This window comes from Podarcis gaigeae (genome assembly GCF_964106915.1).
Source record: "Podarcis gaigeae genome assembly, chromosome: 13".
NCBI classification, from domain to species: domain Eukaryota; kingdom Metazoa; phylum Chordata; class Lepidosauria; order Squamata; family Lacertidae; genus Podarcis; species Podarcis gaigeae.
In genome coordinates this window covers 293744-320391 of record NC_139689.1, presented here as the reverse complement: position 1 = coordinate 320391, position 26648 = coordinate 293744, and the positions used below count along the sequence as shown (strand labels likewise).

General features: G+C 50.1%; 2 protein-coding genes across 2 annotated transcripts in view; one reads left to right on the top strand and one right to left on the bottom strand.

The window, feature by feature from the left end:
- Nucleotides 1–20548, top strand: part of ZMYND15 (zinc finger MYND-type containing 15) — a 26160-nt gene extending 5612 nt beyond the window's left edge. The window contains exons 3-14 of the mRNA XM_083706752.1: nt 6698–6926; nt 7453–7608; nt 8421–8581; nt 8724–8879; nt 9674–9760; nt 10568–10684; nt 14931–15019; nt 15607–15708; nt 17320–17449; nt 17638–17696; nt 18805–18965; nt 20301–20548. Of these exons, the coding sequence (XP_083562878.1) occupies nt 6698–6926; nt 7453–7608; nt 8421–8581; nt 8724–8879; nt 9674–9760; nt 10568–10684; nt 14931–15019; nt 15607–15708; nt 17320–17449; nt 17638–17696; nt 18805–18965; nt 20301–20484 (1631 nt within the window). The 3' untranslated portion in view covers nt 20485–20548. The remainder of the gene's footprint in view (nt 1–6697; nt 6927–7452; nt 7609–8420; nt 8582–8723; nt 8880–9673; nt 9761–10567; nt 10685–14930; nt 15020–15606; nt 15709–17319; nt 17450–17637; nt 17697–18804; nt 18966–20300) is intronic.
- On the bottom strand, nt 19606–26648 carry LOC310828844 (uncharacterized protein; the record flags this gene model as incomplete). The annotated part of the gene is made up of 6 exons (XM_083706784.1): nt 19606–22464; nt 23115–23241; nt 24030–24112; nt 24456–24537; nt 24743–25230; nt 26591–26648. 6 exons carry the CDS (start codon nt 26646–26648, stop codon nt 21545–21547), a joined length of 1758 nt encoding a protein of 585 aa, XP_083562910.1. The 3' UTR covers nt 19606–21544.

Below are 26648 nucleotides of genomic sequence, written 5' to 3'. Positions count from 1 at the left end.
TTTCCACTTTTTTTATCTTAGATGCCAGGCCTCTAGTTGTCCACATTCGGTCGATTCTTGTCCATGTCAGTTGGGCTTCAGAAAAATATGTTCCTTCTCTTCCTAGAGGGTTCTTTGTTCTCCAGATGTCGATCAAGTCCATGTTGTCAGTAAGTTCAAAAAATGTTTTAGGTAGTCTGCCTTTTTTTGTTATATTTTGGCTGTGTGACTTATCCATGTTGGTTAATACCACCCCGTTCATATCTCTCATCAAAATGATGTCATAGTCCAGATAGTCCAGCATTGTCTAATGCAGCTTCTTATAGAATTCCGATTTTCCATCATTTGTTGCATAAACTCCTAATATCAAAAACTTTTCTCCTTGACTCTGAATTTCAATTGCCAGGATTCTTCCTTGTTCATCTTTGAATAAAAATTTTGGGGACAGGCTCTCTTTTGCATATATCACCACGCCTCTTTTCTTAACTCGATCCGAAGAAATAAATTATTGGCCTAATCTTTTATTTATTAACACTTTTCTATGGAGCCTAGTCACATGTGTTTCTTGTAAACAAATAATGTCCAATTGTTCTTTTTTCAAAATTTGAAATATCCTTCTCCTTTTTTCCGGAATATTGGCGCCATTTATGTTCCAACTCAGAAGTTGCAAAGACATCCTGGATATATCTGTTATTGCCCTGGTGGTGGTATCTTCTTGTCCTGGTCTTCAGACCCCAAGGGTGTAGGTATAGATGCAAGGGATGGTCCAGCCCCTGAAGGTTCTCCAATCCCTTTCTGAAGGTCCTCTCCGTAGATATTCAAAAATTTGTCTCTGTCTTCGGCTGTTTTAATTTTCACCTTCTTCCCTCTGAACGTGAAAGATAGTCCTTGTGGAAATTCCCACCTAAAGATAATTGAATTGCTCCTCAGCAACCTTGTTAATTCAAGATAGGTGGATCTAAGGTCCAAAAGTTGTCTAGGAATATCCTTGTAAATCTCTGCTCTTTTGTCCAAAATTTCAAGTGACTTTCCGTAGTGTAGACCTAGTATCTTGTCTCTTTCCTCCTTGGATCTCAAAGTGATCAAACAATCTCTGGGCTTATCCTTCCTTGTTAGTTTCCCAAGTCTAAAAGCAGTCACAATTTTTAAATCCTCTTCTTCCTTCAAAGGCCACCACTTGGAAAATTCCTTTGTCAAAAAATCAATTAGATTTCCTTGCTCAGGTTCAAGTTCTGGTACACACCTCAATCTTAAGTTGTTTTCCCGGGCCCGAAGTTCGATCATGGAGAGATAGGCCTGTTGTTCCCCAACCTGCTTATGGAGTGGTCTCACCTCCTGCTCCAGTGCCTCAGTTTTCTGGATAGCTTCCTCTGCCAATTTCCGGTTTTCTCCAGTGGATTCAGTTAATTTGCCAATTGCTTGTGCATTGGACGCAACTTGCTCAGTTAATCTATTGACAGAATCTCTAGTCTGGTCAATCTTAGCCGTTTGTTCGTCCACTTTTTTATCTAAGCCTTCCAGTTTTTCAAGTATTTTGTCTAATACTGAAGCAGAGCCCCCTGCTGCCATATCTTCTCCCAACGGCTGTTCAGCTCCCTCTAGTTCTAAAACATTAGGTGCAGATGATCTTCGTGGCTGTGAAACTAAAGTCAAGGTTGCTTGCTTTTTTCCTCTGGCCGCTCTTGTTTGTCTCCCCGTACCGCTCATTCCAAATCTATCTACAAGTCAAGGTCAAATTAATTGTGTTCCCATGAGAATCCACAAGCCCATAAAGTAAACTTTTAGGAGGAATAGAAACCAAAAGGAAAGTCAAGTGTAGTTGTAAATCCAAAGTCCTCTAGAGGGAGCCCACCTTTATTAACAGGGGATAAATCAAATTGTTAATCTCCCTTGTTTAAATCTTCAAAATTTTCCCCAGTTCCAAATTTGCACAGTCCAAACAACTTTGGTTCCAAAAGACCTTCAGTTTGGTTGTATTTAGCAGAGTTGGTTTCAAAATGTAACAAAGTCCCAATAAGTGCAGAATGTAGCAGTTCAATATAACAGTTACACTAAAGCTCAGTTAGTAGTACCTTCAGCAACAAAATATCAAAATCTTGCAATCTGACAGCTCTGTTTGTCCAGGCAGTCCTACTGCCAAGGATTCTTAAACAATTTGTAAATCCAACGGAGCAGGTATCAAACAGTTCATGTTCATGCTCCAAGATAACTCATGTTCATGCTCCAAGATAACTCTCATGCTCCAAGATAAGTCCTAAAGCAGCTTAAAAGGATGTGAGAGTTGCTTGCCTTTTAACGCCTCTTCAGAGGCTCCAAACTTCAAAGTCTTTGCTTGGATCTTTAAACAGTGACAAGAGACGGACTTCCTGGTTTTGTCTCTCGCTTTTAGCCGAATTCACCAAAATTTATTGTCCAAATCTTTCTTTCATTCTTACTCACGAGTTGTTGATTTCCAGCCGAATTGTTCCAGGAAAAGAGGACAGCGCTCACCGACAGCAGCTACGCGGCTTCACTTCGCAGAAAGAGCGATTGACTCACAGCACCGCGCCAACCCTTCCACGTTCCGGGACCTCTTACGAGGTCCCTTCTGCGTATCGGGGGGCGCTTCTGGTGCCCGCCGAGTCCCACGGCCACAGGCTTTCACTGCCTGTGGGTTTCCGATGAGGGTCTCCGCTGCGCCGTAGCGGACGACCCGTTTCTGCGGAGCTCCCTCTTCGCAGTTAGAAGAGGGCAGCCATTGCCGGACGTGCCGCCTCCGGAAGTCCACTAACAAACAAGATATCCTCTCCTGCCGCCCTGAACATTCCCACACTTGCCTCTGCAGAGGGAGGGGGAATCAGTGCTTCTCAATGCCCGTTGCTGGAAGCCAAAGGAGGGAAGAGCTGCTCTCGTGGCCAGATCCTGCTTGCCTGTTTCCTACAGGCAACGGGGAGAACAGGATGTTGGACCAGGTGGGCCACTGGCCTGATCCAGGCTCTTCTCACATTCCCATGGAGCCTCCAGGCCCAGGAACAGTCTATCCTGATTCCTTGGTCCTTAGGGGCATTTGGCTACTGGGATAGCAGGAGGCTGGACTTGGTGGGTCAAGCTGGAGCCTCTGAGCAGTGTGGCCATGGCATTATTAATGAAATGCAGATATTGCACACTTCTATTGATTAATATATATGCCCCTCCCCAAAGAGGCAAGCAGCTTATCAAAAATACCTGGCATAGGCTAGAATCATATGTCGATGAGCTAATGAATCAAATTCCTGCAGCGGCAGTGCTGCTGGCTGGGGATTTAAATGCCAGAATTGGCCAATCAGACGAAGCGTTATATGCTCATTTCCATGACATACCTCCCATTTCTGAAGAAGCCCATTCTATTCCCCCAAGGCTCTCAAAAGACAAGGGCTGCAACTACGCAGGCCTATGCCTTCTACGTTTTTCCAACAATCTGGATCTGACTGTATTAAATGGTCGTGTCGACAGAGAACCCAGTGGGGAATTTACATTTATATCCAACATGGGAGCCTCCACTATCGATTACGTCCTGGTGTCATCTAACCTTTTGAGCAGAGCACGGGAATGTAAAGTGGTGGAGAGGGTTGACAGCGACCATCTACCGCTCTGTTTAATACTGGATGTAAGAAAAGATTTATTTTGCTCTGATAAACTTGTAGCCCCATGTTTCGAAAACATGGAGCTAAGATACTCACGTATCAAATGGTCCAGCAAATTGAGTGATGAAATATCGGAAAGACTTCACTCAGATATTTTTCTTGCTAGAAAGGAGAACCTCGTTAATTCCCCAACTCCTGAGGCTAGATTAGACATGTTCCGGGAACTGATTTCGTCCCTACAACCTTATCTGACCAACAAAAAAACGCCACGGCAATCTCTACACTCTAATAAATCCAAACCTTGGTTTGACCAAGAATGCATGGCTATGAAACGCCTCCTGCTGGATAAGTACAGGAACTATAGAGCAGCGAACCTACCTTCGCTTCCATTAGACTGGTTTGAGTTAAAACGCAGTTATAAAGCTTTGATTAACAAGAAAAAGCTCCAGGCACAAAGGGAGGAATGGCAGTGCCTAGTGGAGGCCTCCCAAAGGAAAGAGTCTGCCACGTTTTGGAAAACAATTGCAAAAAGCTGGAGAGACTCCCCAATTGAAATCGAATACTCTATACCCGCTGGAGCATGGGAGGCCTACTTCCTCTCATTATATTCATCAAATCAACTGGTCCCAGCTCTGCTTCCTGCTTCAAGTGAATTTGGCAAGGAATGGCCCCCTGTGACCACAGAAGAAATTACTGGCCTTATTCAATCTCTTAAATCAGGGAAAGCCCCGGGTGCTGATAATATCCCACCAGAAATTCTTAAGGCAAATGTTGAATGGTGGGCCCCTGTGCTAGCCGCTTTGTTCACTAGTATAAATCAAGTGGCTATTATCCCCGAGGACTGGGGCTTAGCCATCATCATTCCAATATTCAAGAAAGGAAACAGAACTGAGCCAGCTAACTACAGACCAATCAGTCTATTAAGTATTATTAGTAAACTGTACGCTGCTCATTTATGTGATAAATTAGTGGAGTGGATGGAAAGAGAGCATATTCTATCAGAAGCTCAAGCTGGCTTTAGAGCAAAGCGTTCAACTGTAGACCAGGCCCTTATCCTTCAACACCTGGCAGATAAATACTCTAGAAAAGGGGGGTCTTTATATGCAGCTTTTGTCGATTTTAAATCGGCTTTTGATCTAATACCAAGGGATAGACTCCGGGAAAAGCTTGGCGCTACAAACATAGATAAACGCTTATTACGCCTTATTCGTGGTCTACACGAAAACACCAGGGTGAGGGTAAGATGCGATCGGTCAGGCCATCTAACTAAAGAAATTCAAACGCACTATGGGGTTAAACAAGGATGTGTCCTCGCGCCCACGCTATTTAATTTATACATCAACTCTCTAGCAGTAAAAATGGCGAAAGAAAATGCCCACCCTCCCAAACTGGCAGGTTTGCCCCTCCCGGTGCTTCTGTATGCGGACGCCGCAGTCCTACTCTCCTTTTCCTGCGTTGGCTTGAGGAAGCTTTTGAGATCACTTGCTGACTATTGTCAAGAGGAACAACTATCAATAAATTACAGCAAATCTAAAATTATGGTGTTTTCAAAAAAAAGAAGGAAACACAAATGGAGAATAAACGGTCAACCTATTGACCAGGTAGCAACTTTCAAATACCTGGGAATAACTTTTCAGGAAAGGGTCTCGTGGCACCAACAGATGAAAAACGCCATTGCCAACGCAGGAAGGGCCAATAAAGCCCTTACAAGATTTTTTCACGGGAAAGGGGGTAAATACGTTCCGGCAGCCTCCCAGGTTTTTGCTGCAAAAATACTCCCACAACTCACTTATGGATCCCAGGTTTGCAGTTTTAAAAATTTTGCGCCTATGGAGGCATTTCAAACAAAATTCTATCGGTGTCTATTGGGGATCCCCCCCTGTGTATCTAATATAGCTGTCCGCTTAGAAGTTGGACAACCACCCGTTAATGCGCGGTTGTGGATTCTAAAGATACACTACTGGTTAAAACTTATTATTTCCCCGGCCGGTTTGGCTCCTTTAACACTCTTAGACACCTTTCATTCTACCTGGAAAGCTTCCCTGTTTGAAAAGATAAGAAGCTTGGGATTCTCCCCCTCAGATCTTGATAGCGGCAGGATATGAGAGAGCCAAAAGCCAAGTGCTTCAACGCATTAGGGACATAGAGTTGCAATGTCATATGGGCAAAATGGATAAACATGCCACAATTAGAGACTTTGGGAGAGGGTTTTCACCCGTAAATTATCTGGCTGATTTACAAATACCTAAGTACAGACACTCCTTTACCCTGGCCAGATTCAACGTTCTGCCCTCTGCCCTGCTGCTAGGCAGATATGAGGGCAAACCATATGAGTCACGTGTTTGCCCATGTGGCTCATCGGAAGTGGAAACAAGTCTGCATGTATTGCTGCACGGTAGTTACTACGAGGATCTGCGCCTGACCTTTATTGCCCCAGTTCTACAAAAGCTTAAAAATGAACCAGAACTCCAACGTATGAGAGCCTTGGTAGAAGATAAGGTTCCTGAAATTACGATCAATGTTGCCAAATTCTGTGTAGTCGCTATTAGGCGTAGGAAACAAGAGCTTTCCAATGTCAATATGCAGGCGAAGGCAAATACTTAATTTTATTTATGCTGTCTAATTTTAAATTGCTGTTATGGCCTAATCTGTATTGAAATTGTCCTTTGTTTTTTCCGGTGTAATGCTCGCTGACTAGCTGTACGAGTTAATCTGGTCTGTGACCGTTTAATAAAATTTGATTTGACTTGGTGGGTCGTTGGCCGGATCCAGCCAATGGCTCTCCTCACATGGAGGTCCATCTCCGAGGGCCTTCTGGCAGTTCCCTCCCTGCAAGAAGTGAGGTTGCAGGGAAGCTGGCAGAGGGCCTTCTGGGTGGTGGCACCTGCCCTGTAGAACGCCCTCCCATCAGATGTCAAGGAAATACAGTAAGCAACTTCCTGACTTTTAGAAGACATCTGAAGGCAGCCCTCTTTAGGGAGTTTTTTCTAAAAATGCTTGATGTTTTATTCTTTTTTAAATATTCTGTTGGGAGCTGCCCAGAGGGGCTGGGGGCCCCCATCCAGATGGGGGGGGGTATAAATTATAATGATGGTAATCCTTTGGTTCTCTTGCAGGCCAGCCGCTCTGGCGCGTGGACCACCTCCTGCTGGTGACGGACGAGCACGGCAGCATCCTGGGCTTTGACTTCCAGCTGGGGGGGTCCTCTGTAGGGGCCACGGGGGTCGAGCAGCCCCTGGAGCCCCGTGCCGTCGCCCTCCTGTGCCACAGCATGATCTGCCCTCTGGGCGCAGGGGAGCCGCGCAGGCCCAAGCTGCTCACCGTGGGAGACGCGGCCTTGCACAAGTGAGAGGCTGCGGCACTTGGTTGCAGCGCATGACACAGCTTCCAAGGGGCTCCTCCTTTGGCGGCAGGGGGGGGCGCAAAGGGAAGAATAAGCATGTTGTAAAATAGGTTGTGCAATACATTTGCCCCCCACCCTTTTTTAAAGAAGTAGCAAGAGAGGAGCTGACAGCAGAGACAGGGGCAGTGTACCTCCAAGGCCCAAATAGCCTACAAACATGGGGCTGCCTGCGCTTCGCCCTGCCTTGGAACTTCCTTGAGGCACCTGGGCCAGCTAGAGTGGGCCAGATCCACCCCGGAGAGGGAAGGGCGTGACCCATAGCTGGGGGAAGGGCAGCCCGTTCTGCTGCTGTTGCCCACAGGTCCTCCTGCCCCCCAGGCTTCCAACGGGGGCAACTGGGAGAACAGGTGCTCTTGTGGAACCTCCAGGCCCAGAGGCCATCTATCTGGGTCCCGGGTCCCACGGGGCATTTGGTCACTGGGCGCTGGTCCCCCTTGGGCCTGATCCAGCCAGTGTCCTCCTCTCTAGGTCCCTGGAGCCGCTGCTCTCGAGGCTGGGGGTGAAGATGAGCAAGGGCCCGATGCGCGGCTGGGGCCCCAAACCGGCCTTCACGTTCCCCACCACCCGTGTGAGGGCCTGCCACGTCTGCAAGAGGTACAGCTTCGAGGGACAAGTCACGGCGTGGTGAGCAGCACCCCAGAGAGGTCTCCCTCCCCACCCCACCCCCACTTTCCATCCAGGCATGCCCGTCGGCACACAACACACCAAAGCCGCTTGTGCAAAACCGCAACTCTCGCTCTGCCACACCTTTGCAAAGCAGTGGGAGCCCGGCGGGTGCGTTGCAGAAGTTGTTACCGGGTTGCCCTTTGCTGGGATTCCTGCATGGCCGGGGTGTAGGATGTGAAACACAAGAGCAGTCAAGTACAACATTCCTAGAGTGAACATGTTTACACATGGGGAGGAATGTTTGTCCAGCCAGCAGGTAAACTTCCTGTTTCCTTCTGGGCTGGGACAGACTTCCTCTGCATGTGACTAGAGGTGGGCGTGGCCTCATCTGTGCAGGTAACGACAAAAGCACAGGGCAGGGCAGCCATCTCTCTCTCTTAGACTACATGCATCAAAGCAGCAACATCTGCTTAGCCAAAGAGGGACTGTCTCCTTATGAGATAGTTTATAGGTATATGTTACTTTTCTAAACTAAGTCTGCCTTCTGGGATCCTATTGTGAACAGAATGTTGTGTGAGTAAACCTTTTCATACTTTTATAGAAGACTGTGTTGTGTCTTATCTTTTATGAGAGAATAAGGGGGAAATACCAGAACAGTTATTATAGAAGTTGAAAAGGCTATAATCAGACAATATATCATCTCCTGCATCCCTGAACATTCCCACACGGGGGTTGGTCTGCATGACCCTCGGGGGTCCCTTCCGACTCTCTCTCTCTCTCTGCTCCCCCAGCCCCTTCCCGGCCTGAACAGCCCCTCTCTGTCCCCACAGCCAGCACTGCAGGGCCGTCCTGTACTGCTCTGAGCGCTGCCGCAAGCTGGACTGGAACCGCAGCCCCGAGGACATCGGGCACCAGTTTTGGTGCCAGCGCATGGCTGGGTACATGAGTCGCACCCGGGAGCTGGCCAACCTTCCCTTCACCTTCACAGCAGGTGGGCAGCCCGGGCGCCAGGGCGAGGGGCCCCTCATGACACAGCCTAGGGTCAGGGGGTCAGGCGCTGGGGGGGGAGGCAGAGTCTGGGGTCCTGAGAGGTTGAGCCCCCACCTCATCTTCCCTGCTTGTTTCACTTGCAGAGGTGACCAGCGAGAACTTCAACAAAGAGGGCTTCCTCTCTGCCAGGGGTCTGACCCGCGGCTACTGGGCCGGAGAGAGCATGCTTGTCAGGGCACCCGACTATGGTGTGGGGCTCCAGGGGGGTCCTGAGAAGCCCATCCCCTTCCTTCAAAGCGGTGAGGGGGCAGCGGGCCTGTTGGTCGGGCGTGTGTGCGATGCAGACCCACGGAGTCCAGGTGGGGTGGACAGAAGTGGGGCCAGGAGCCTCTACCCAGCCTCCTTCACAGCAGGACTGGTGGGCATCGAAGCAGCTGGGTGAAATCCTTGCTTGTGGAACTGTGGAACTCCCTCCCACCAGAGGCAGTCTTGCTGGAAACTGCAGGAAGGGAGAGCAGCTCTTGTGCTCAGATCCTGCTCGTGGTTTTCCCATTGCACTAGGTGGGCCATTGGCCTGATCCAGCAGGGTGCTTCTTTTGGCCCTGTGGAGCTTCCAGGCCTAGAAGCAGTCTATCTGTGTTCCTAGATTCATGGGGGTGTTTATCTACCGTGAGAACTGGAGGCTGAACTAGATGGGCCAATGGCTCTTCAGGACCAGTCCAAGACATCTGGGCCGTCTGGGGCAGAGGAGAAGATGGCGCCTCTCCTTGTCCTCCTCCCCCCCCCCCCAATTCCTTGCACAGAAGCTGCCTGGACTGACAGTCGAAACTCACTTCTGCGGGGGCAATGGGGCAGCAACTCCTGGCCCCCTGGAGTGGGGCTGAGGGGATTCCACTTGCTTGTGGGGTGCACAGCCAGCTGTATGGCACCCACAGTTCTCTCCAACGGAGGCAAATGATTGGGAGGTGCCACTCCTGCCCCTATCTCACCTCTGCCATCTCCCGGCTCCCTCTGCCTAAGGCTGGGGTGGCTCCTTTGCCCTACAACATTGACATTCCCCTCCCTGACCAGCCTTTTTCTCACCCCCCCCCAGGGAACCCCTTTGAGGCGCTACGGCCGGAAGGAGGGACGGCTCTTCCACCAGCCCCCCCAGAGCCTCCCATGCCCCGGACATTCTTTGGTGAGACAGGGGGTCGGGGGGGGGGGAGTCAGAGCTTGCATCTTGCAACTGATGTACAACAAGGCCTTTTTGATGGTGGCTCCCCACTTGCAGCAAGCTTTCTCCAGGGAGGCTTGCCAGGTGACATAATTACACATCTATAGGCACTGGGGTGCTGTGGGGGAATCCTTTCAGATCAGGCCTTCAGCTTTTAATCATCAATGGCCTTTTTGCCTGGGTGAAATGATTTGATCTAGGTTTTCTAAAAGAAGAAGATTGTCTTTTAGATTTATATGCCGGTCTTAACATCCATATGTGTCTTTTTGCTTAAAATAATGCAAGTTGCTTTGAATCGCCCTGACAAAAAAAGAGTGATGGCTAAATCTGATTAATAGCAATCCTACTATTGTGGGTGGGATGTGGGTGGGGGTTAAACCACAGAGCCTAGGACTTGCCGATCAGAAGGTCGGCGGTTCGAATCCCCATGACGGGGTGAGCTCCCGTTGCTCGGTCCCTGCTCCTGCCAACCTAGCAGTTCGAAAGCATGTTAAAGTGCAAGTAGATAAATAGGTACCGCTCCGGTGGGAAGGTAAACGGCGTTTCTGTGCGCTGCTCTGGTTCACCAGAAGCGGCTTAGTCCTGCTGGCCACATGACCCGGAAGCTGTATGCCGGCTCCCTCGGCCAGCAAAGCGAGATGAGCGCCGTAACCCCAGAGTTGGTCACGACTGGACCTAATGCTCAGGGGTCCCTTTACCCTTTACCTTACTATCTGGGGAAAGGGGATGGGCCCACTTCTCTGACTCGCTGCTGCCTCCCCCTCCCCACAGGGTCCTGGAAGGAGTATTACCAGTGGCGGGGGCTGCCCCTCGGAGCCCCTCTGGCCGTCCTCCTGAGCTACCCCCTCACTGCCTACTACATCATCACCCAACTGGCCCCTCAGCACTGTGAGTATGGGGGGGTAGCCCCCCAGCCTCCCTACAGGGTTTGTAACACATGAAACAGAGAGAGAACGAGTGTAAGACAAGGAGGGAATTAAAAGACGAAAAGTAAAGCTGTAAAATGGGCGCATGAAATAAGCACGTCCACACAGAAGTCAAAGGAACAAGTAAAGAGAATTATCAGCATTATCAGGTCTGGTTCCAGGTCTTCCAGGCTTGTCTTGAAAAGGGTAGTTCTGTCATATATGCTGTAAAGGGAATTCTAGGTCATACAAAAAGTGTCTGCCAGTTCTAGTCCTCATCGATATACCAAATTACGTTTGATTCTTTCCATAGTACCTCTGTTCCAGCGACTAAGCTCTTTTTGTTTTCTGTTGTTTTATTGGTTCTGTATAGTTTATATTTTGTTTTTAAGGGGCGGGATCAGGGCTGCCTGGGAGTGGGGCCCCAGCCAACACGATGGCTGGGACAAGTTCCACAGGGGCGGAAGCACTGGGACATCCGATCTCGGTGATCATGGGCAGGAGGCGGAGTTACGCTAAGACCAGACCATGTCATTACCGAGGAGGCAGGTTTAGTCGTTGTTTGAAGACTATCCCTGCCTCCGGGTCTGGCCTTGACGGGATGGATACTGGAATCAACAGGGGAAACCCACATGACCTGAAGGTGTTGCTGTGCAATGCCAGGTCAATGATGAATAAAACCACTGCCATCCACGACCTGATTGTGGATGGAGGATTTGACCTGGCATGTGTGACAGAGACCTGGTTGGAGGAAGCAGATGGGCCTGTCCTTGCCGCTGCTTGCCCACCAGGTTTCTCTTACGCACAGCAACCCAGGTCATGTGGGCGGGGAGGGGGCATTGCAGTGATTTTTAGGAAGTCATTAGTTTGCATCAGGCGTCCTACTGGGAAGACCCAGTTTTCTGAGTGCATGTTCTGGAAGTTGGGCAATAGGGGGCAGTACAGGATTCCTTTTGGTGTACCGACCTCCCCGCTGCACCAAGGATTCCCTGTCCGAGCTGCTTCAGGTCATGGCAGATGTTCTCCTGGAGACACCTAGCTTGGTTGTCCTAGGGGATTTTAACATCCATGCCGACCACGACCTTACAAGGGGCCGCTCGGGACTTCGTGGAAAGCATGGCCTCCATGGGGCTGTCCCTGAATAAGTTGGGCCCAACTCATAGTCATGGACATGCCTTAGACCTGGTATTCACCTCTAGTGACGTGAGTGATCTGACACTAAGTAAAAGTGAAACCAAAGAAGTGCCATGGTCAGATCACTTCCTGGTGCAACTGGACTTCTCCGTGACCCTTCCCCTCTGCAGGGAGGTGGGACCAATTCGGATGGTCCGCCCCCGCCACTTAATGGATCCAAATGGTTTCCAGAGAGTGGTAGGGGATGCTTTATCCCATGTTGATGGCCTTTCAGTGATTCCCTGGTGGCCCGTTGGAATGCGGAGTTAACCAGGGCTATTGACTGTCTGGCTCCGAAGCACCCTCTCCGATTGCATGGAGCCCGGACAGCCCCATGGTTTTCTTCGGAGCTGAGGGCGATGAAACAATTGCTGAGACGGCTAGAGCGTCGGTGGCAGAAAACTCACTCCGAATCTGACCGGACACAGGTTAGAGCTCAACGTCGAGCCTACCAAGTGGCGATAGCGACGGCGAAGAAGACTTTCTTCACCGCCTCTATTGCATCTGCAGAAAATAGTAGCAGGAGACTCTTTCATGTGGTCCGCAATTTAACGGAACCACCTTTACCACCGGGGCCTTGTAAAGACCCCAAGATCTCCTGCAACGATTTTGCAAAGTTTTTTGCAGATAAAATCGCTCATATTCGGAAGGAGCTAGACACCACCGTGGGAGCAGGGCTGGGGCGGGAGAGTGCTAGAGCCCTGTCTGGTCAAGTTGCATGGAATCAATTTCAATCCGTTACCCCCGAGGATGTGGACAGGCTGCTTGGACGCGTTAAACCAACCACCTGTCTCCTGGATCCTTGCCCATCCTGGCTAATAAAAGCAAGCCGGGAAGGGCTGGGCGATGGGCTCTGCGGGGTGGTGAATGCTTCCCTCCGTGAGGGAACATTCCCAGATCCGCTGAAAGAGGTGGTCATTAAACCGCTTCTTAAAAAACCATCTTTAGACCCGGCCAGTATGGCCAACTATCGCCCAGTCTCAAATCTTCCATTCTTGAGCAAGGTGATTGAGCGTGTGGTTGCTGAACAGCTCCAGGCACGCCTGGAGGATGCGGACCATTTGGATCCCTTCCAATCGGGATTCAGGCCTCATCATGGGACTGAAACTGCCTTGGTCGCACTGGTTGATGATCTCCGGCGGGCTAGGGACAAAGGTGAGAGCTGTTTCCTAGTTCTGCTGGATCTCTCAGCGGCCTTTGATACAATCGACCATAACACCCTTCTGGACCGTCTAGAGGGGTTGGGAGCTGGGGGCACTGTCCTACAGTGGTTCCGCTCCTTCCTCCTGGGCCGTGTTCAGAAAGTGGTGGTGGGGGATGAGTGTTCTGACCCCTGGGCCCTCATTTGTGGGGTGCCTCAGGGTTCCGTCCTCTCCCCCATGCTTTTTAACATCTATATGAAGCCGCTGGGAGAAATCATCAGGGGGTTTGGACTGGGTGTCCATCAATATGCAGCTGATACCCAGCTCTACCTCTCTTTCAAATCAGAACCAGTGAAGGCGGTGAAGGTCCTGTGTGAGTGCCTGGAGGCGGTTGGAGGATGGATGGCGGCTAATGGATTGAAGCTGAATCCTGACAAGACAGAAGTACTGTTTTTGGGGGACAGGGGGCGGGCTGGTGTGGAGGACTCCCTGGTCCTGAATAGGGTAACTGTGCCCCTGAAGGACCAGGTGCGTAGTCTGGGAGTCATTTTGGACTCACAGCTGTCCATGGAGGCGCAGGTCAATTCTGTATCCAGGGCAGCTGTCTACCAACTCCATCTGGTACGCAGGCTGAGACCCTACCTGCCCGCGGACTGTCTCGCCAGAGTGGTGCAGGCTCTAGTTATCTCTCGCTTGGACTACTGCAATGTGCTCTACGTGGGGCTACCTTTGAAGGTGACCCGGAAACTACAACTAATCCAGAATGCGGCAGCTAGACTGGTGACTGGGGGCGGCCGCCGAGACCACATAACACTGGTCTTGAAAAACCTACATTGGCTCCCAGTACGTTTCTGAGCACAATTCAAAGTGTTGGTGTTGACCTTTAAAGCCCTAAACGGCCTCGGCCCAGTATACCTGAAGGAGCGTCTCCACCCCCATCGTTCTGCCCGGACGCTGAGGTCCAGCGCCGAGGGCCTTCTGGCGGTTCCCTCATTGCGAGAAGCAAAGCTACAGGGAACCAGGCAGAGGGCCTTCTCGGTAGTGGCGCCCGCCCTGTGGAACGCCCTCCCATCAGATGTCAAAACGATAAACAACTACCTGACATTCAGAAGACATCTTAAGGCAGCTCTGTTCAGGGAAGTTTTTAATGTATGATATTTTAGTGTTTTCTGGTTTCTATGGAAGCCGCCCAGAGTGGCTGGGGAAACCCAGCCAGATGGGTGGGGTACAAATAATAAATTATTATTATTATTATTATTATTATTATTATTATTATTAGCTGTAAGATTTGGATGCTGTTCCCCACTAACTTGCAATTGCTGTTTGTTCTGCCAAGATCGTAGATAAGGCCAATTCTTTTGACTTTATACCAACATCGACATCATCAAAAATATTCAGTAGCATTAATTTGGGACAGCAAACCATAGTTTCTTTTGTAATACTTATCCTCCAGGTCAGAATCCTCACCTGGCCATGAAGCCCACTGGGTGACCTTGGGGGCCAGCCACTGCCTCTCTCAGCCCAACCTTCTTTGTGCGGCTCAGAGTTAACTTGTGGAACTCCCTCCCACAAGAGTCCGGGACAAATTCATGGAGGAAGAGAGGGCTGTCGGTGGCTCCTAGCCAGGATAGCTCTGCCCTGCCTACAAGGTCAGAGGCAGTGATGCTTCTGAATCCCAGTTGTAAGGGGGATCTGCTCTTGAGTTCAGATCCTCCTCGTGGTCTTCCCATAATGGGCCCTATTGAAAATCCTCTATTTCTCAGGGGTGTTTGGTCCCTGTGAGAGGAGGGTGATGGGCCAGATGGGCCACAGGCTTTATGGAGCGGGTTCTTCTGATGTTCTTCAAGTCAACAAATGCTTTTCAAAGGTCCTTGGTGACTCCTGGTCTCCCCCCTCCTTTTCTTCTCCCTCCAGTTCCCGAGCTGAACATCCTGAACAAGCAGTCTCTCAAGATCCACGTGGTAGAGGCAGGCAAAGAATTTGGGGTCCTGATGGTCTTCTGGGTACGTGAAGGGTCTCCCCAGCGGTGCCAAGGTGCAACTGGGTACGAGGGAGGGGGGTGTCGAGGGAGAGCTGGGCAAACTGGTACCGCTGGTTTTGAAGCCCAAGGGTTCTCTGAGCAGGAATTCCTTTTTATCTATTTCTTATTGAAACCTACGGATACACAATAGGAAAAAAGATCATGCATCTTTGTTCTAATATATGATTACGGCATCAAGACTTTTAATATGCACAAAAGTGGAAATACTCACCGTTGCCAAGACTGGAAGAACGGTTATTAAAATAATTGGACATAGCCGAGAGGGCAAAATTGACATGTTTAATTTGAGAAAAATCATTGCCAACATTTACTAAATATTGGAAACCTCTCATAGACTTTCTGCAAGTTTGGCCATCACTGGTTTAGAGTAAAGAACAATCAGCCAGCAAAAAGCTCAGAGATCTCTTCCTGCTTTTCTATAGCTTCATGGAAAATCCACAGACATTCCCATTTCAATGTGAATTAAACCAATTATATGTAACAGGAATTACAGGAAGGTTGCTAACATCCATCCATTTTCTCATTTCTGACCCCCCTTCCCCCCTGCAGGAGTTGTCGGTGCTGCTGCCCCATGTCTCTCTGGAGCTTCTGTTTGTGGGGGACGCCCTGCCCCCCCAATTGGACGGCCAGCAGTTTCTCCTTCAGAGGGATGTGAGTCTGCCTCTGGGGAGAGGGAGGGAGGGAGGGAGGGAGGGAGGGAGGGCCAACAGGGGCAGATCTACTATGCCACCAATGAGGCTTCAGCTTCAGGGACCCTGATCCCCTCCCAAAGTAACTTTAGACCACATTGCGTAAATTTTTTAGGTCTGGTAGTCCCAATTTGAGTCGCACAAATCAAAAACGGCAGGGCACAGGAATTTTTTATTCACACCAGGGACTTTGGACATGTGAGATAATCCATTACAGCAATTTTAATCCAAATCTTAGGTGTAGTAGTTTATTTTATGTGATGATCTGTCATGGAACAACCCCACAGTATTCCCCTGATCAATCAGGCTTGTAACTCAATCAATCAATCAATCAATCAATCAATCAATCAATCAATCAATCCTACTTTTTATTATTTATACCCTGCCCATCTGGCTGGGTTTCCCCAGCCACTCTGGGCAGCTTCCAACAAAATATTAAAATACAACAGTCCTTCAGATATTAAAAGCTTCCCTAAACAGGGCTGCCTTCAGACATCTTCTAAAAGTCTGGTAGTTGTTTCTTTCTTTGACATCTGGTGGGAGGGTGTTCCACATGGCGGGCGCCACTACCAAAAAGGCCCTCTACCTGGTTCCCTGTAACTTTGTTTCTCACAGTGAGGCCTGACTTGTTTTTGAGAAACCCATGCTGGGTCTTAGTAATCACAGCATTGTTTTCTAAGTGTTCACAGACTGTTGGATTATCTGTTCTATGTCAAGTTCAATGGTAGGGACTTATTCCCCCCCCTTTTGAAGATGGAGACAACATTTGCCCGCCTCAGGTCTGTAGGAAACCTCACCTGTTCTCCAAGAATTCTCAAAGATCATAGGCTCTGAAATTACACCCTCGAGCTCCTTTATTACCCTTAAATGCAGCTCATCAGGCCCTGGAGATTTGAATTCATTTAAAGTAGCTACTGTAGGCATCATATTTGCCATCCTGTATTAAAAGCTCCAATAAATAAGGTCCTTCTTTAATCTTCCCTAAATCTTCCCACATTCAGCTTCACTGGGTGTCCACAGAGAGGGCAGGAAACCTCTCTATTCACTTCCTCCTGGTTGTTCTTAGCAGCCATCTGTTGCCTCTGCTGGGTTTTCTTTCCCACTTTTTATGGGAAGCAGAGTTGGGGTTCACTAAAGAAGCTCAGAAAAACCTGGCCGCTGGATCAAGCCAGCGAGGGAGCCCAGCTAGTCCAACATCCTGTTCTCATAGCAGGTGACCAATTGCCTCCTGTAACAGCAACAATAACGGCTGGGTGGCCCATGGCAAACCCACAACCAGGATTTTAACGCAAGGCCAGGATTTCCCTTCCTGTGGTTTCCAGCATGTGGCATTCAGAAGCCTTGCTGCCTCTGACCGGGGAGGCAGAGCAGAGCCATTGTGGCCAGGAGCCCATTGATAGCCCTCTCCTCCTCCATGGATTTGCCGCATCCTCATGGAAAACCATCCCAGTTGGTGGCCACTGCTGCCTCCTGTGGAAGGGAGTTCCAGTGGCTAACTCTGCACTGAATTAGGGGCTCCCTCGATCTGACAGAAGCACTTTGTGAATCCCCTCCTTCTCTTCCCCCCTTCCAGGAGGAGCAAGGCGTCTCTGTCCGGCCTGGCCTGGCCCCCAGATGCAAAGGGGGGCGGCGGGAACTGCAGTTTGGGTTCAGCGCCCGCCCCTACCACCTCCTGCAGGCCCCCAAACCGGACCTGGTCATTGGTGAGAGTCAAGGGGGAAGGGGCCAGGAGAGGATGGGAAAGTGGGGAGGGGGTGCAGGGATGGGTTGGGCTGCTTGGCCAGAGAATGAAGCAATGGCGAGGGCGGGGTAAGAAAGAATCCAGCTGAAGAATGGGGTGAGGAGGCTGTCTCTATCTAATGCAGAGAGTTAACACACCCCTTTTGTCCAGGGTTCAACTCTGGGTTTGCCCTCAAGGAGACTTGGCGGAGTTCTCTGCCGCGACTTCAGGTAAGCCGAGCCCACTCATCACGCAGTACTTACAAAAGGGGTCTCCCCCTCAAAACTCCTCCCTCCATCCTGTGGAATGACATCGCTGTGACATCATGGCAACTGGATACAGTACTTTGGCTCAGCATACAGCGTTGTGACGTCAGACATGCCTTTGCTCTGCTTCTGAAGTGATGGCGTCTCCCGAGCCCAATTCTCCAGTTGTGATGTCATCAGGCCTTTGCTATGATGCTGTGACCAACTGACACCAAGTAACCACCTCAGAGCTGGTGAAATAACTGCCCCGGGGTTGGCGGCAATTCACAGGCATTTGTCTTCCAGGCTGAATTTTGATTCTAGAAATGTAGGCATTGAAAATCTCACAGAATTCCAAATTAGGAATGCAGTTGAATTTAGAAGATTCAGAGAAAATAGTAGTAAATGGTCAGCTCTGGGAAACGGAAGGCACACATACAAAAACACCCTATTCCTTTTCAAAACTGAAGTCTGAGAGCTCCTGGTCTCAGGATAGAACATTCATGGTTTCTGGGATATAACAGCTCTGTACAAAATATCTCCTGGGGCAGCAGAAGCCATGGCAGAGGCAGTAGGGTGTACTGGTTAGACTGCAGGCGGAAACCAGCGTTCAAATCCCCCCATGAAGCTCCCTGGGTGTGACCTCGAGGTGCCACCTGTTAGTCTAGCCAACCTCACAGGGCAGGAGAACCATGCCACCCTCAGCCCCTAGGAGGAAGAGCCAGGCTGTAAATGCAGCGAGTACATAAATGCACTAAGTGTAGGCCATTATATAGGCAAAGGAGACCCCCCTCTTGAGCGATGGAGCTGCCGGGTCCTCGTCCCCTCACTTCTCTCTTCCCCCCTCTCTCCAGTGGTTGTGTAGTGGTGAAGAGCAGTGGGTTCGCGTCTCCGCTCCTCCACCTGCAGCTGCTGGGTGACCTTGAGCCAGTCACACTTCTCTGAAGTCTCTCAGCCCCACTCACCTCACAGAGTGTTTGTTGTGGGGGAGGAAGGGAAAGGAGAATGTTAGCCGCTTTGAGACTCCTTCGGGTAGTGATAAAGCAGGATATCAAATCCAAACTCCTCTTCTTCTTCTTCTTCCACCTTGCAGTCCCTTCGGGTGCCGGCCTACTTCACCGAATGCAGCGAGTACAGCTGTGCTGTGGATGAGGCCGCTGTCTCCATGGCAACGGGGGGCAGCGCCAGCCCTGCCCAGATCAACCCTTTCCGCTCGCCTTTCCGCCAGGCCGGAATCGACAACGCCATGCCCTGGTGGGTACCCCAGCTGCAGTTCTGGCAAAGCCCATCACTTCTGACCTCCTCCCCTCTGCCCCAGAAGGTAATTTTGGATGCCCCTGACCCCAGTCCATAAAGCGATGGAAAGGGGCAACCTCTTAACCTCTGACCAATGTCCCGCTGACTCCTGGCCTGGTCAGTTTTTGTCCATCATGGGAAAAGCTTCCCAACCACCTTTGTCTTTCTGCCTCCATCTTTATGGCACTCCCCCCCCCCACCTCCAGCAATGCTGGGGGTTGGGCTAGATGCCCCTTCGGGGACCCTTCCAACTATGGTTCTCTCTCCTCCTTTCCAGGAACCGCACCCTCTGGTTCTGCAACTCCCCTAAATTTGCACCCTTTGCCGACATCCATCCATTCATCAAAAGTTCCCCGGACCCTCTAGGGTTGAGGACTAGAAATCCCCCGTCCAACAGCACCTTTTGAAATGAACAGCACGGATTCCTAGACTCACAGAATCATGGAACCGTAGAGTTGGAAGGGGCTGGGAGGGTCATCTAGTCCAACCCCCTGCATTGCAGGAATCTTTTCTCAGCGTGAGGCCCAAACCCAGGACCCTGAGATTGGTTTCTGACTGAGCTGTAACCCAAGAAAGACACGCAGTTCCTGATAAGGAAGCCTTTGAAGCTTTTTTATGCTTTGTGCTAATTCATATTAGTATTAACAAGTAATCATGCTGGCTCAAGCCACACAGATTTCAAGGGGGAGGAAGAACGTCAGGATCAGGCCCAAGGGGGCCCACCTGGGCAGACCAGCCTGTCCTTGCAGTGGCCAAATACCCTCAGGAACTGAGGAATCTGGATAGACTGCCTCTGCGCCTGGAGGTCCCATGGGGACCTTTGCCTCAGGCCCAGGGGACCCGCCCTGCCCAGCATTCTGTCCCTATAGCGGCCAAGAAGGCGCCCCAAAGGGAAGAAACCCACAAGTGGGATCTGAGCGCAACAGCTCTCTGCTTTCCTAACAGTTCCCAGCAAAACTGGATAGCTCATTCTTTTAAGAGCGTAGGGCTGATAATGCCAGGGGTTGCCCGTTCAATTCCCGCAAGGGACAGCTGCATATTCCTGCATTGGAGGGGGTTGGACTGGTTGATCTTCAGAGTCCCTTCCAACTCAGTGATAAATTCTATGATAACCTCTGGCAGAGGAGACCAGTGTGGCTCATAATGGTTGATAGCCTCTTCCTTCAGTCCATGAAATTGCCTAATCCTCTCCCAAAGCGGTGCAAGTCCTACCCCAAGATTCCAGAAATGTGTGGCCGCCACCGAGAGGGCCCTGCTCTCCCATTCACCCCCTCTGCCGCCTCTCGCTGCCAGGTACTCCAACGCCTTCATCTTCCACCTGATCTACAAGGCATCCTCAGCCAGCAACCACCGGCAGACCCCCGCCCCTCTGCCCCAAGCCCTGCCCCCCAGCGGGAACGCTGACCCCCCCGAGGCAGCTCGGAGCAGGCGCAAGGAGAAGAGGCAGATCCGGGCGGCAGGGCGGCGGCGCAAGTGACAGGGGTGTGGAGCACAGAAGGGAGAGGGCAAGGCAGGCAAAATAATAAACAGGAATGGGCAAACTGCGCTTCCGTTTCCTCTCTGGCACAACTGCCCTCTGGGTGAGGGGGCTGCACAAAGGGGGCCTTTGAGAGATCTGTGGGTCACCTCCCTCTGTGCTCCAAAAGCAGCACGGCTGCCATTTTGGGGGGAGGCCATGATCCCTGCACGTGCTGCGTCTTCCAAGGTTTCGGATCAGTTTTGCAAGAGCCCCCAAGCTCCTTCCGGTTCCTTTAATGTGGCTAAGAATAGGGGCAAATGCATCTCAAATGGGCGAATGAATTTCAGAAGGGAGAAATGAATTTCAATAGGAGCAGATGTGAAATTTTGCACTTAGGCAGGATGAACCATATGCACAAATGTAGGATGGGGACACCTGGCTTACTAGCAGTACATGTGAAAAGGATTTAGGGGTCTTGTGAACACAAGCTTAACATGAGTCCACAGTGTGATGCAGCAGCAGCAAAAAAAGATAGTTGCTGTTAGCTAGGCTGCATCAACAAAAGTATAGCATCCAAATAATAGTCCCACATGATTCTGCCTTGGCCAGACCTCACCTGGAGTCTTGTGTCTCATTCTGGGCACCGTCATTCGAGAAGGATGTTGACAAGGTGGAATGTGAGCAGAGGAGGGCGTCCAAGATGATCAAAGGTCTGGAAACCAAGCCTTAGGAGCAGCGGTGGGGGGAGCTGGGGATGTTTAGACTGCAAAATTCTTGCCTTATAGGAGATAGGATTGTGACCTTCAAGTATCTTCACATGGAGGATGGGGCAAGCTTCAAGGTAGAAGAAAGTTGATTCCAATTGAGCATCTGGAAGAACTTTCTAATGGTGGGAAGAGTTCAGCTGTGGAAAGGACTGCCCAGAAAGGTGGTGGGCTCTCCTTCCTTGGAAGATCTGAAGCAGCTGGTCATCTGTCACGGGTTTCAGTTGAGATGTTTGCAATGCAAGTGGCTGGACTAGATTCTACAATTCTCCTCGCCAGCTCTTTGAAAGGGAGTTTGGACGGAAGCCCTTTCCTCATTCCAGGCACTGATATGGTTTCTCCCCACTATGAGTTCTTTGATGGGAAATGAGACTGGACCTCTGCCTGTAGCTCTTTCCGCATTCCAGGCACTGATATGGTTTCTCCCCTGTATGAATTCTGAGATGGGACGTGAGATGGCAGCTGTCACGGAAGGCCTTTCCGCACACCAAGCAATTATATGGTTTCTCCCCACTATGAGTTCTTTGATGTGAAGTGAGACTGACTCTGTAGCTGAAACTCTTTCCACATTCCAAACACTGATATGGCTTCTCCCCTGTATGAATTCTTTGATGGGGAGTGAGACTTGTCCTGTGAATGAAGCTCTTTCCACACTCCAAGCACTGATACAGCTTCTCCCCTGTATGAGTTCTTTGATGGTGAATGAGACTTGCCCTGTAAATGAAGCTCTTTCCGCATTCCAAGCACTGATAGGGTTTCTCGCCTGTGTGAATTCTTTGATGGGAAGTGAGATAATCTTTCCGATTGAAACCCTTTCCGCATTCCAAGCACTGGTAGGGTTTCTCGCCTTTGTGAATTCTTTGATGGGAAATGAGATCGGAGTTATGACTGAAGTTCTTTCCACATTCCCAGCAATGGTGTGGTTTCTCCCTTTTATGAATTCTTTGATGGGAAGTGAGATGATCTTTCCGATTGAAGCTCTTTCCGCATTCCAAGCACTGGTAGGGTTTCGCCCCTGTATGAATTATTTGATGGTAAGTGAAATGAGCCTTCTTACTGAAACTTGTTCCACATTTCAGGCACTGATATGCTATCTTCCCAATGGAATTCCTTTGATGGTAAGTGGAATGGGAGCTCTGGCTCAGGTCCTCTCTGGACTCTGAATATCTATATGACTTCTCTAGTATGTGGATATTGTCATGGTCTCCCTTGTTCTTCATTTCAAATTCATCACCTACAATGGAGAGAGAATTGGATTAGAGCCTCAGGAAGAAATGGGAGACCCAAATGATTCAAATTAACACTGATAGTAACATTAATAGTGGAAGATTGGAAGGGAGTTAAGTGTGAAGTCTTCCTAGAGTGTACACTGCCTTTGTTGACTAGTGTTCACAAACATATTTATGAGAACCTGTGATTTCGTTTGGCCCAATCACAGAATCCGCTCCACCTCAAATGCCAGTCATATTTCTGCTCAATGAAATTGCAACAGAATCAAGAAGAAAAATGCTGACAGCCTGATCATAGTTTAAAAAGGTATAACCAGAGAAAAATGTCTGCAGACAAAAGAGTAGACAGCCCTCCATTCAAGGCTGGTGGGCCATCCATGTGGGGCCATGGTGGTAAAGACTTCCCCCAATTTTCAGTGAAGGGTCTGGGCCCCTCCAAACTTCTGCGGTGGCCCCATATGACACATCAGCACGCCCCGCAATGTGCAATCGCAGGCGCAAGGCAGAGCAGCTGATTCTATGTGAGCTGTGGGGGTGTTAGAATCCCAGATGCTGTAGGTGGTGTTGCTAAACTCCATCAGAATCTGGGAGATTCGGCACACAGATTAATGTAAAGAATTTCAAACAGATATTATGATCCAATAGGGAGCCTTACCGAGAGAGGCTATGATCTCACGATTCTCCTCCATGACTTCCTGATGCAGAGCTCTCTGGTCAGGATCCAGCAACGCCCACTCCTCCTCCGTGAAACACACAGCTATATCCTCAAAGCACACTAGGCTCTGAAAGAAAAGGTCTTCCTTTCAGAAAGCATAAAGATTATCTAGCACACCTTGTTCTGTTGCACGGGGGCTTGGGGAGGTGGAGAAGAGGGGGGAGCCCTCAACTGGAGGGGCCGGGCATGCGAATTCTCACTACTACTTTTTAAAGTTTCTTAGCTGATTTAAAGCCTATTTTAAAAGGTAAAGGTAAAGGGACCCCTGACCGTTAGGTCCAGTTGTGGCTGACTCTGGGGTTGCGGTGCTCATCTCGCTTTATTGGCCGAGGGAGCCGACATACAGCTTCCGGGTCATGTGGCCAGCATGACTAAGCCACTTCTGGTGAACCAGCGCAGCACACGGAACGCCGTTTACCTTCCCACTGGTAAGCGGTCCCTATTTATCTATTTGCACTTTGAGGTGCTTTCGAACTGCTAGGTTGGCAGGAGCAGGGACCAAGCAATTGGAGCTCACCCTGTTGCGGGGATTCGAATTGCTGACCTTCTGATCAGCAAGTCCTAGGCTCTGTGGTTTAACCCACAGCGCCACCCGCATCCCTAAAGCCAATTTTAGCACTGACATAGAAAAAGAACTGCAACAACTGATAAATAACGCTAGCAACATTCAGGAGGAGAGTTAAGGTGAGGTGGCTGTTCATTACTCTCAGCAGATAAGCCTTCTCCAATGGCATTTTCAGTGTTCATTAAGGGCAGATCTGACTGAAGCAAAGAGGAAGAGATTCATTTGTGCCCACAGATGCCCTGGCTGCCCCACTCCTGAGCCTCTTTCCCCACAAGGCTCCTTCTCCCTACCTGATCTGGTTCCACAGCCACTGTTTCCCCTCCACCACCAAGAAAAGATGGACTGGGAGGTTTTGCTGGCACCATTCTGTCCCCTGCAAGAGATAAAGGGAAGTGGGGAGACAGGAGGTCGAGCAGAATCAACAGGGGCATCTTTCCCCCATCTCTCTCTCGGCAAAGGTCATCAACCAAATCAGTTTCTGTGCCAAAACAGGGCCTAACCCCCGATTGAAATGAATCTACTTTTAACAAGCCTCACATGCTGAGTGCATTTTGGCATTTTTACCAAATGATTATTTTAATAGTGCAAAAAGACATCTCCCCTCCTTGGGGCTCTTGGTCCCAAATGTCTTCCACAAAAAGATGAAAAGAAACCATGGATTAATTTGAAAACCAACACAATGGGACCAAATGGACAAAGGACTCCTTCCTCCTTACCCAATGGCCTCTCTCTTGTGCTGAGCGGAGTCCTTTCTTCCTCAGGGTAATCTGAGCCCATTCCTGAAAGCAGATTCTTTCCCTTAAGGAACAAAAATGATTCCAAACAGAAAGGGGAGAAGTGTTAGAGTCATAGAAAAGGAATGACAGAGGCAAAAACTTTAGAAGTAGCCCATATCATTATCTGGATGCTTTCCAAAAAAGAGGGGGCATTAGTAGAGCATTTGGGGATCTTCTCCCTCCTGTTTGGAGCCCCTTGGGAGCATCCAGAGGAAAGTCTCTCTCACCTGCTTCTTCTCCGCCTGCTTCCTCTCCTCCGCCTGACTCAGGAGGAAACCTTCGGCCAGGGCCACTGCCTGGGAACTGGTCTCTGCTCCGCATTCCCTCACCCAGCTCTCCATCTCCGCTGGAAGGACAGCCAGGAACTGCTCCAAGATCACCAGGTCCAGCATCTCAGCTTTCGTGTGCCTTTCTGGCTTCAGCCACTGACGGTCAAAGCAGTAGAACTGGCTGCAAACCTCTCGGGTTCCTTTGGCCTCCTGGGAGCAGAACTGCCTCAGCTGCTGGCTCTGCACCTCTGAGTGAAGGGTGTCCTCCTCTCCCAGGATCTTATGCTCAGGGTATTCCCAGAATCCCCCACTGCTTGCAGTTTCCATGGCAGGGCCTCTTCCTGCTCCAGGGCCAGCTGAGTCTTGCTCATCCATCTGTGCTCTCAGGAAGCCTCCAAGAGATTGGAAGGGATCCCCTTTTTCTTCTTCTGCCATGTTCTGTGTGTCTGAAAAGAGGTACTAGGAAATCCTAAAGCAAATGCATTCCGCCCCCCCCCCCCATAAATCTGACACACTATCAGGAGAAGAAAAAGGTTTTCTGAGTAAACGTATTTGAGTCTTCGTAGGAACCAGGATTGGACTGCACCACAGAGCCTTCTCTCTCTAAAAAAAAGGAGAAGCAAGCCTCTTGCCCTCTTAGAAGGAAAGTGACCAGGCCAAAAGTGGAGGCAACTGAAGGGGTTTCTGTGAGATGAATCAGCCTGGTGGCTCCTGCCTTTCCGTCAAGGAATGAATTCAGAGCAGGGAATATAAGTGAGTCATTTGTACCAAGTTTAATATGGATGCTAGGCTGGAGTGATGCTCAGGGCTTGCTCTCCTTCCCACCCCTCCGCCAGGGAACATGACTTCCCTGCTTCTGTCCTGTTTTCTAGCAGTTAGAAGCTCTAATGTTCTCCAGGCAGATTACGGGGGTGAGGTCCCTTTTTCTTTGTTCTGAGGGCCAGATCCACTCCAGATTTTAGTAGGGTTTACTCCTTCGCCTTTTATTCTCCTGAAAATGTCCCTCAAGACAACAGAGGTTTGGGATCAGAGTTTTCCTTTGACAGGCTACCTTGCCAGGTGGATGAGCCCAATCTGCTGCTCCTCTACAGCACCTGAAGAAATTGCCTTCTTAACTGTTGGAGCCACGGTTGGGTCTCATTCACTCAGTGCACCAGAGGCAGTCTTCACATGCAACAGAAGTCCCAAACTCACCGAGGGCTATCATCACCTGGTGTAGCTGGCGAGAGAAAGCCATTCTCGGGGTGAAGCCACTGTCAAATCCTGACAGGTTTTAGGAACCACATGTGAGAACAAAGGTGGAGGAACTAGCCAGAAGGAGCCCGTCATTTCCCCACCACAGATACTGCCCCTTCTCTACCGCCCCATTTCCAGCTGGGCTAGGCTGCTAGTCCCTTTGAGAGAGAGAGGACGTGGACAGGGCACTCCATGCTCTGGGATTATTGCAATGCCCGCTACGTGTGTGGAGCTGACGTATGTGCAGCTCCTAAATCCCACAGCCAGATCCCTCTCTTCATTCATTGCACTTCCACCCACCCTTTTCTCCCAGGGGCTCAAGGGGGCATCCAGGGGTCTCCCTGCTGTCCTTTAATCCCCACAGCAGCCCTTGAGAACACCATTCATTCCTGTTTTAAAGCAGCTGCATTGCCTGTCAATTCCTTTGCAGGGCCAATTGGGTGGTTGTGTCTTGGGGTGTGGATGGGGCTGAGTGGGGGCTCCCCGCCTGCATGAGCTGAACAGGATCCCCTGATGCACCCCCCCGCTTTTCCCCAATGCACCCCATGGCGGAAGACAAGGGAGACTCACCAGGTTGCAGGAGGTGCAAAGCAGAAAGACAGCCGGCTCCCCTCCCGCTCCCCTGCAT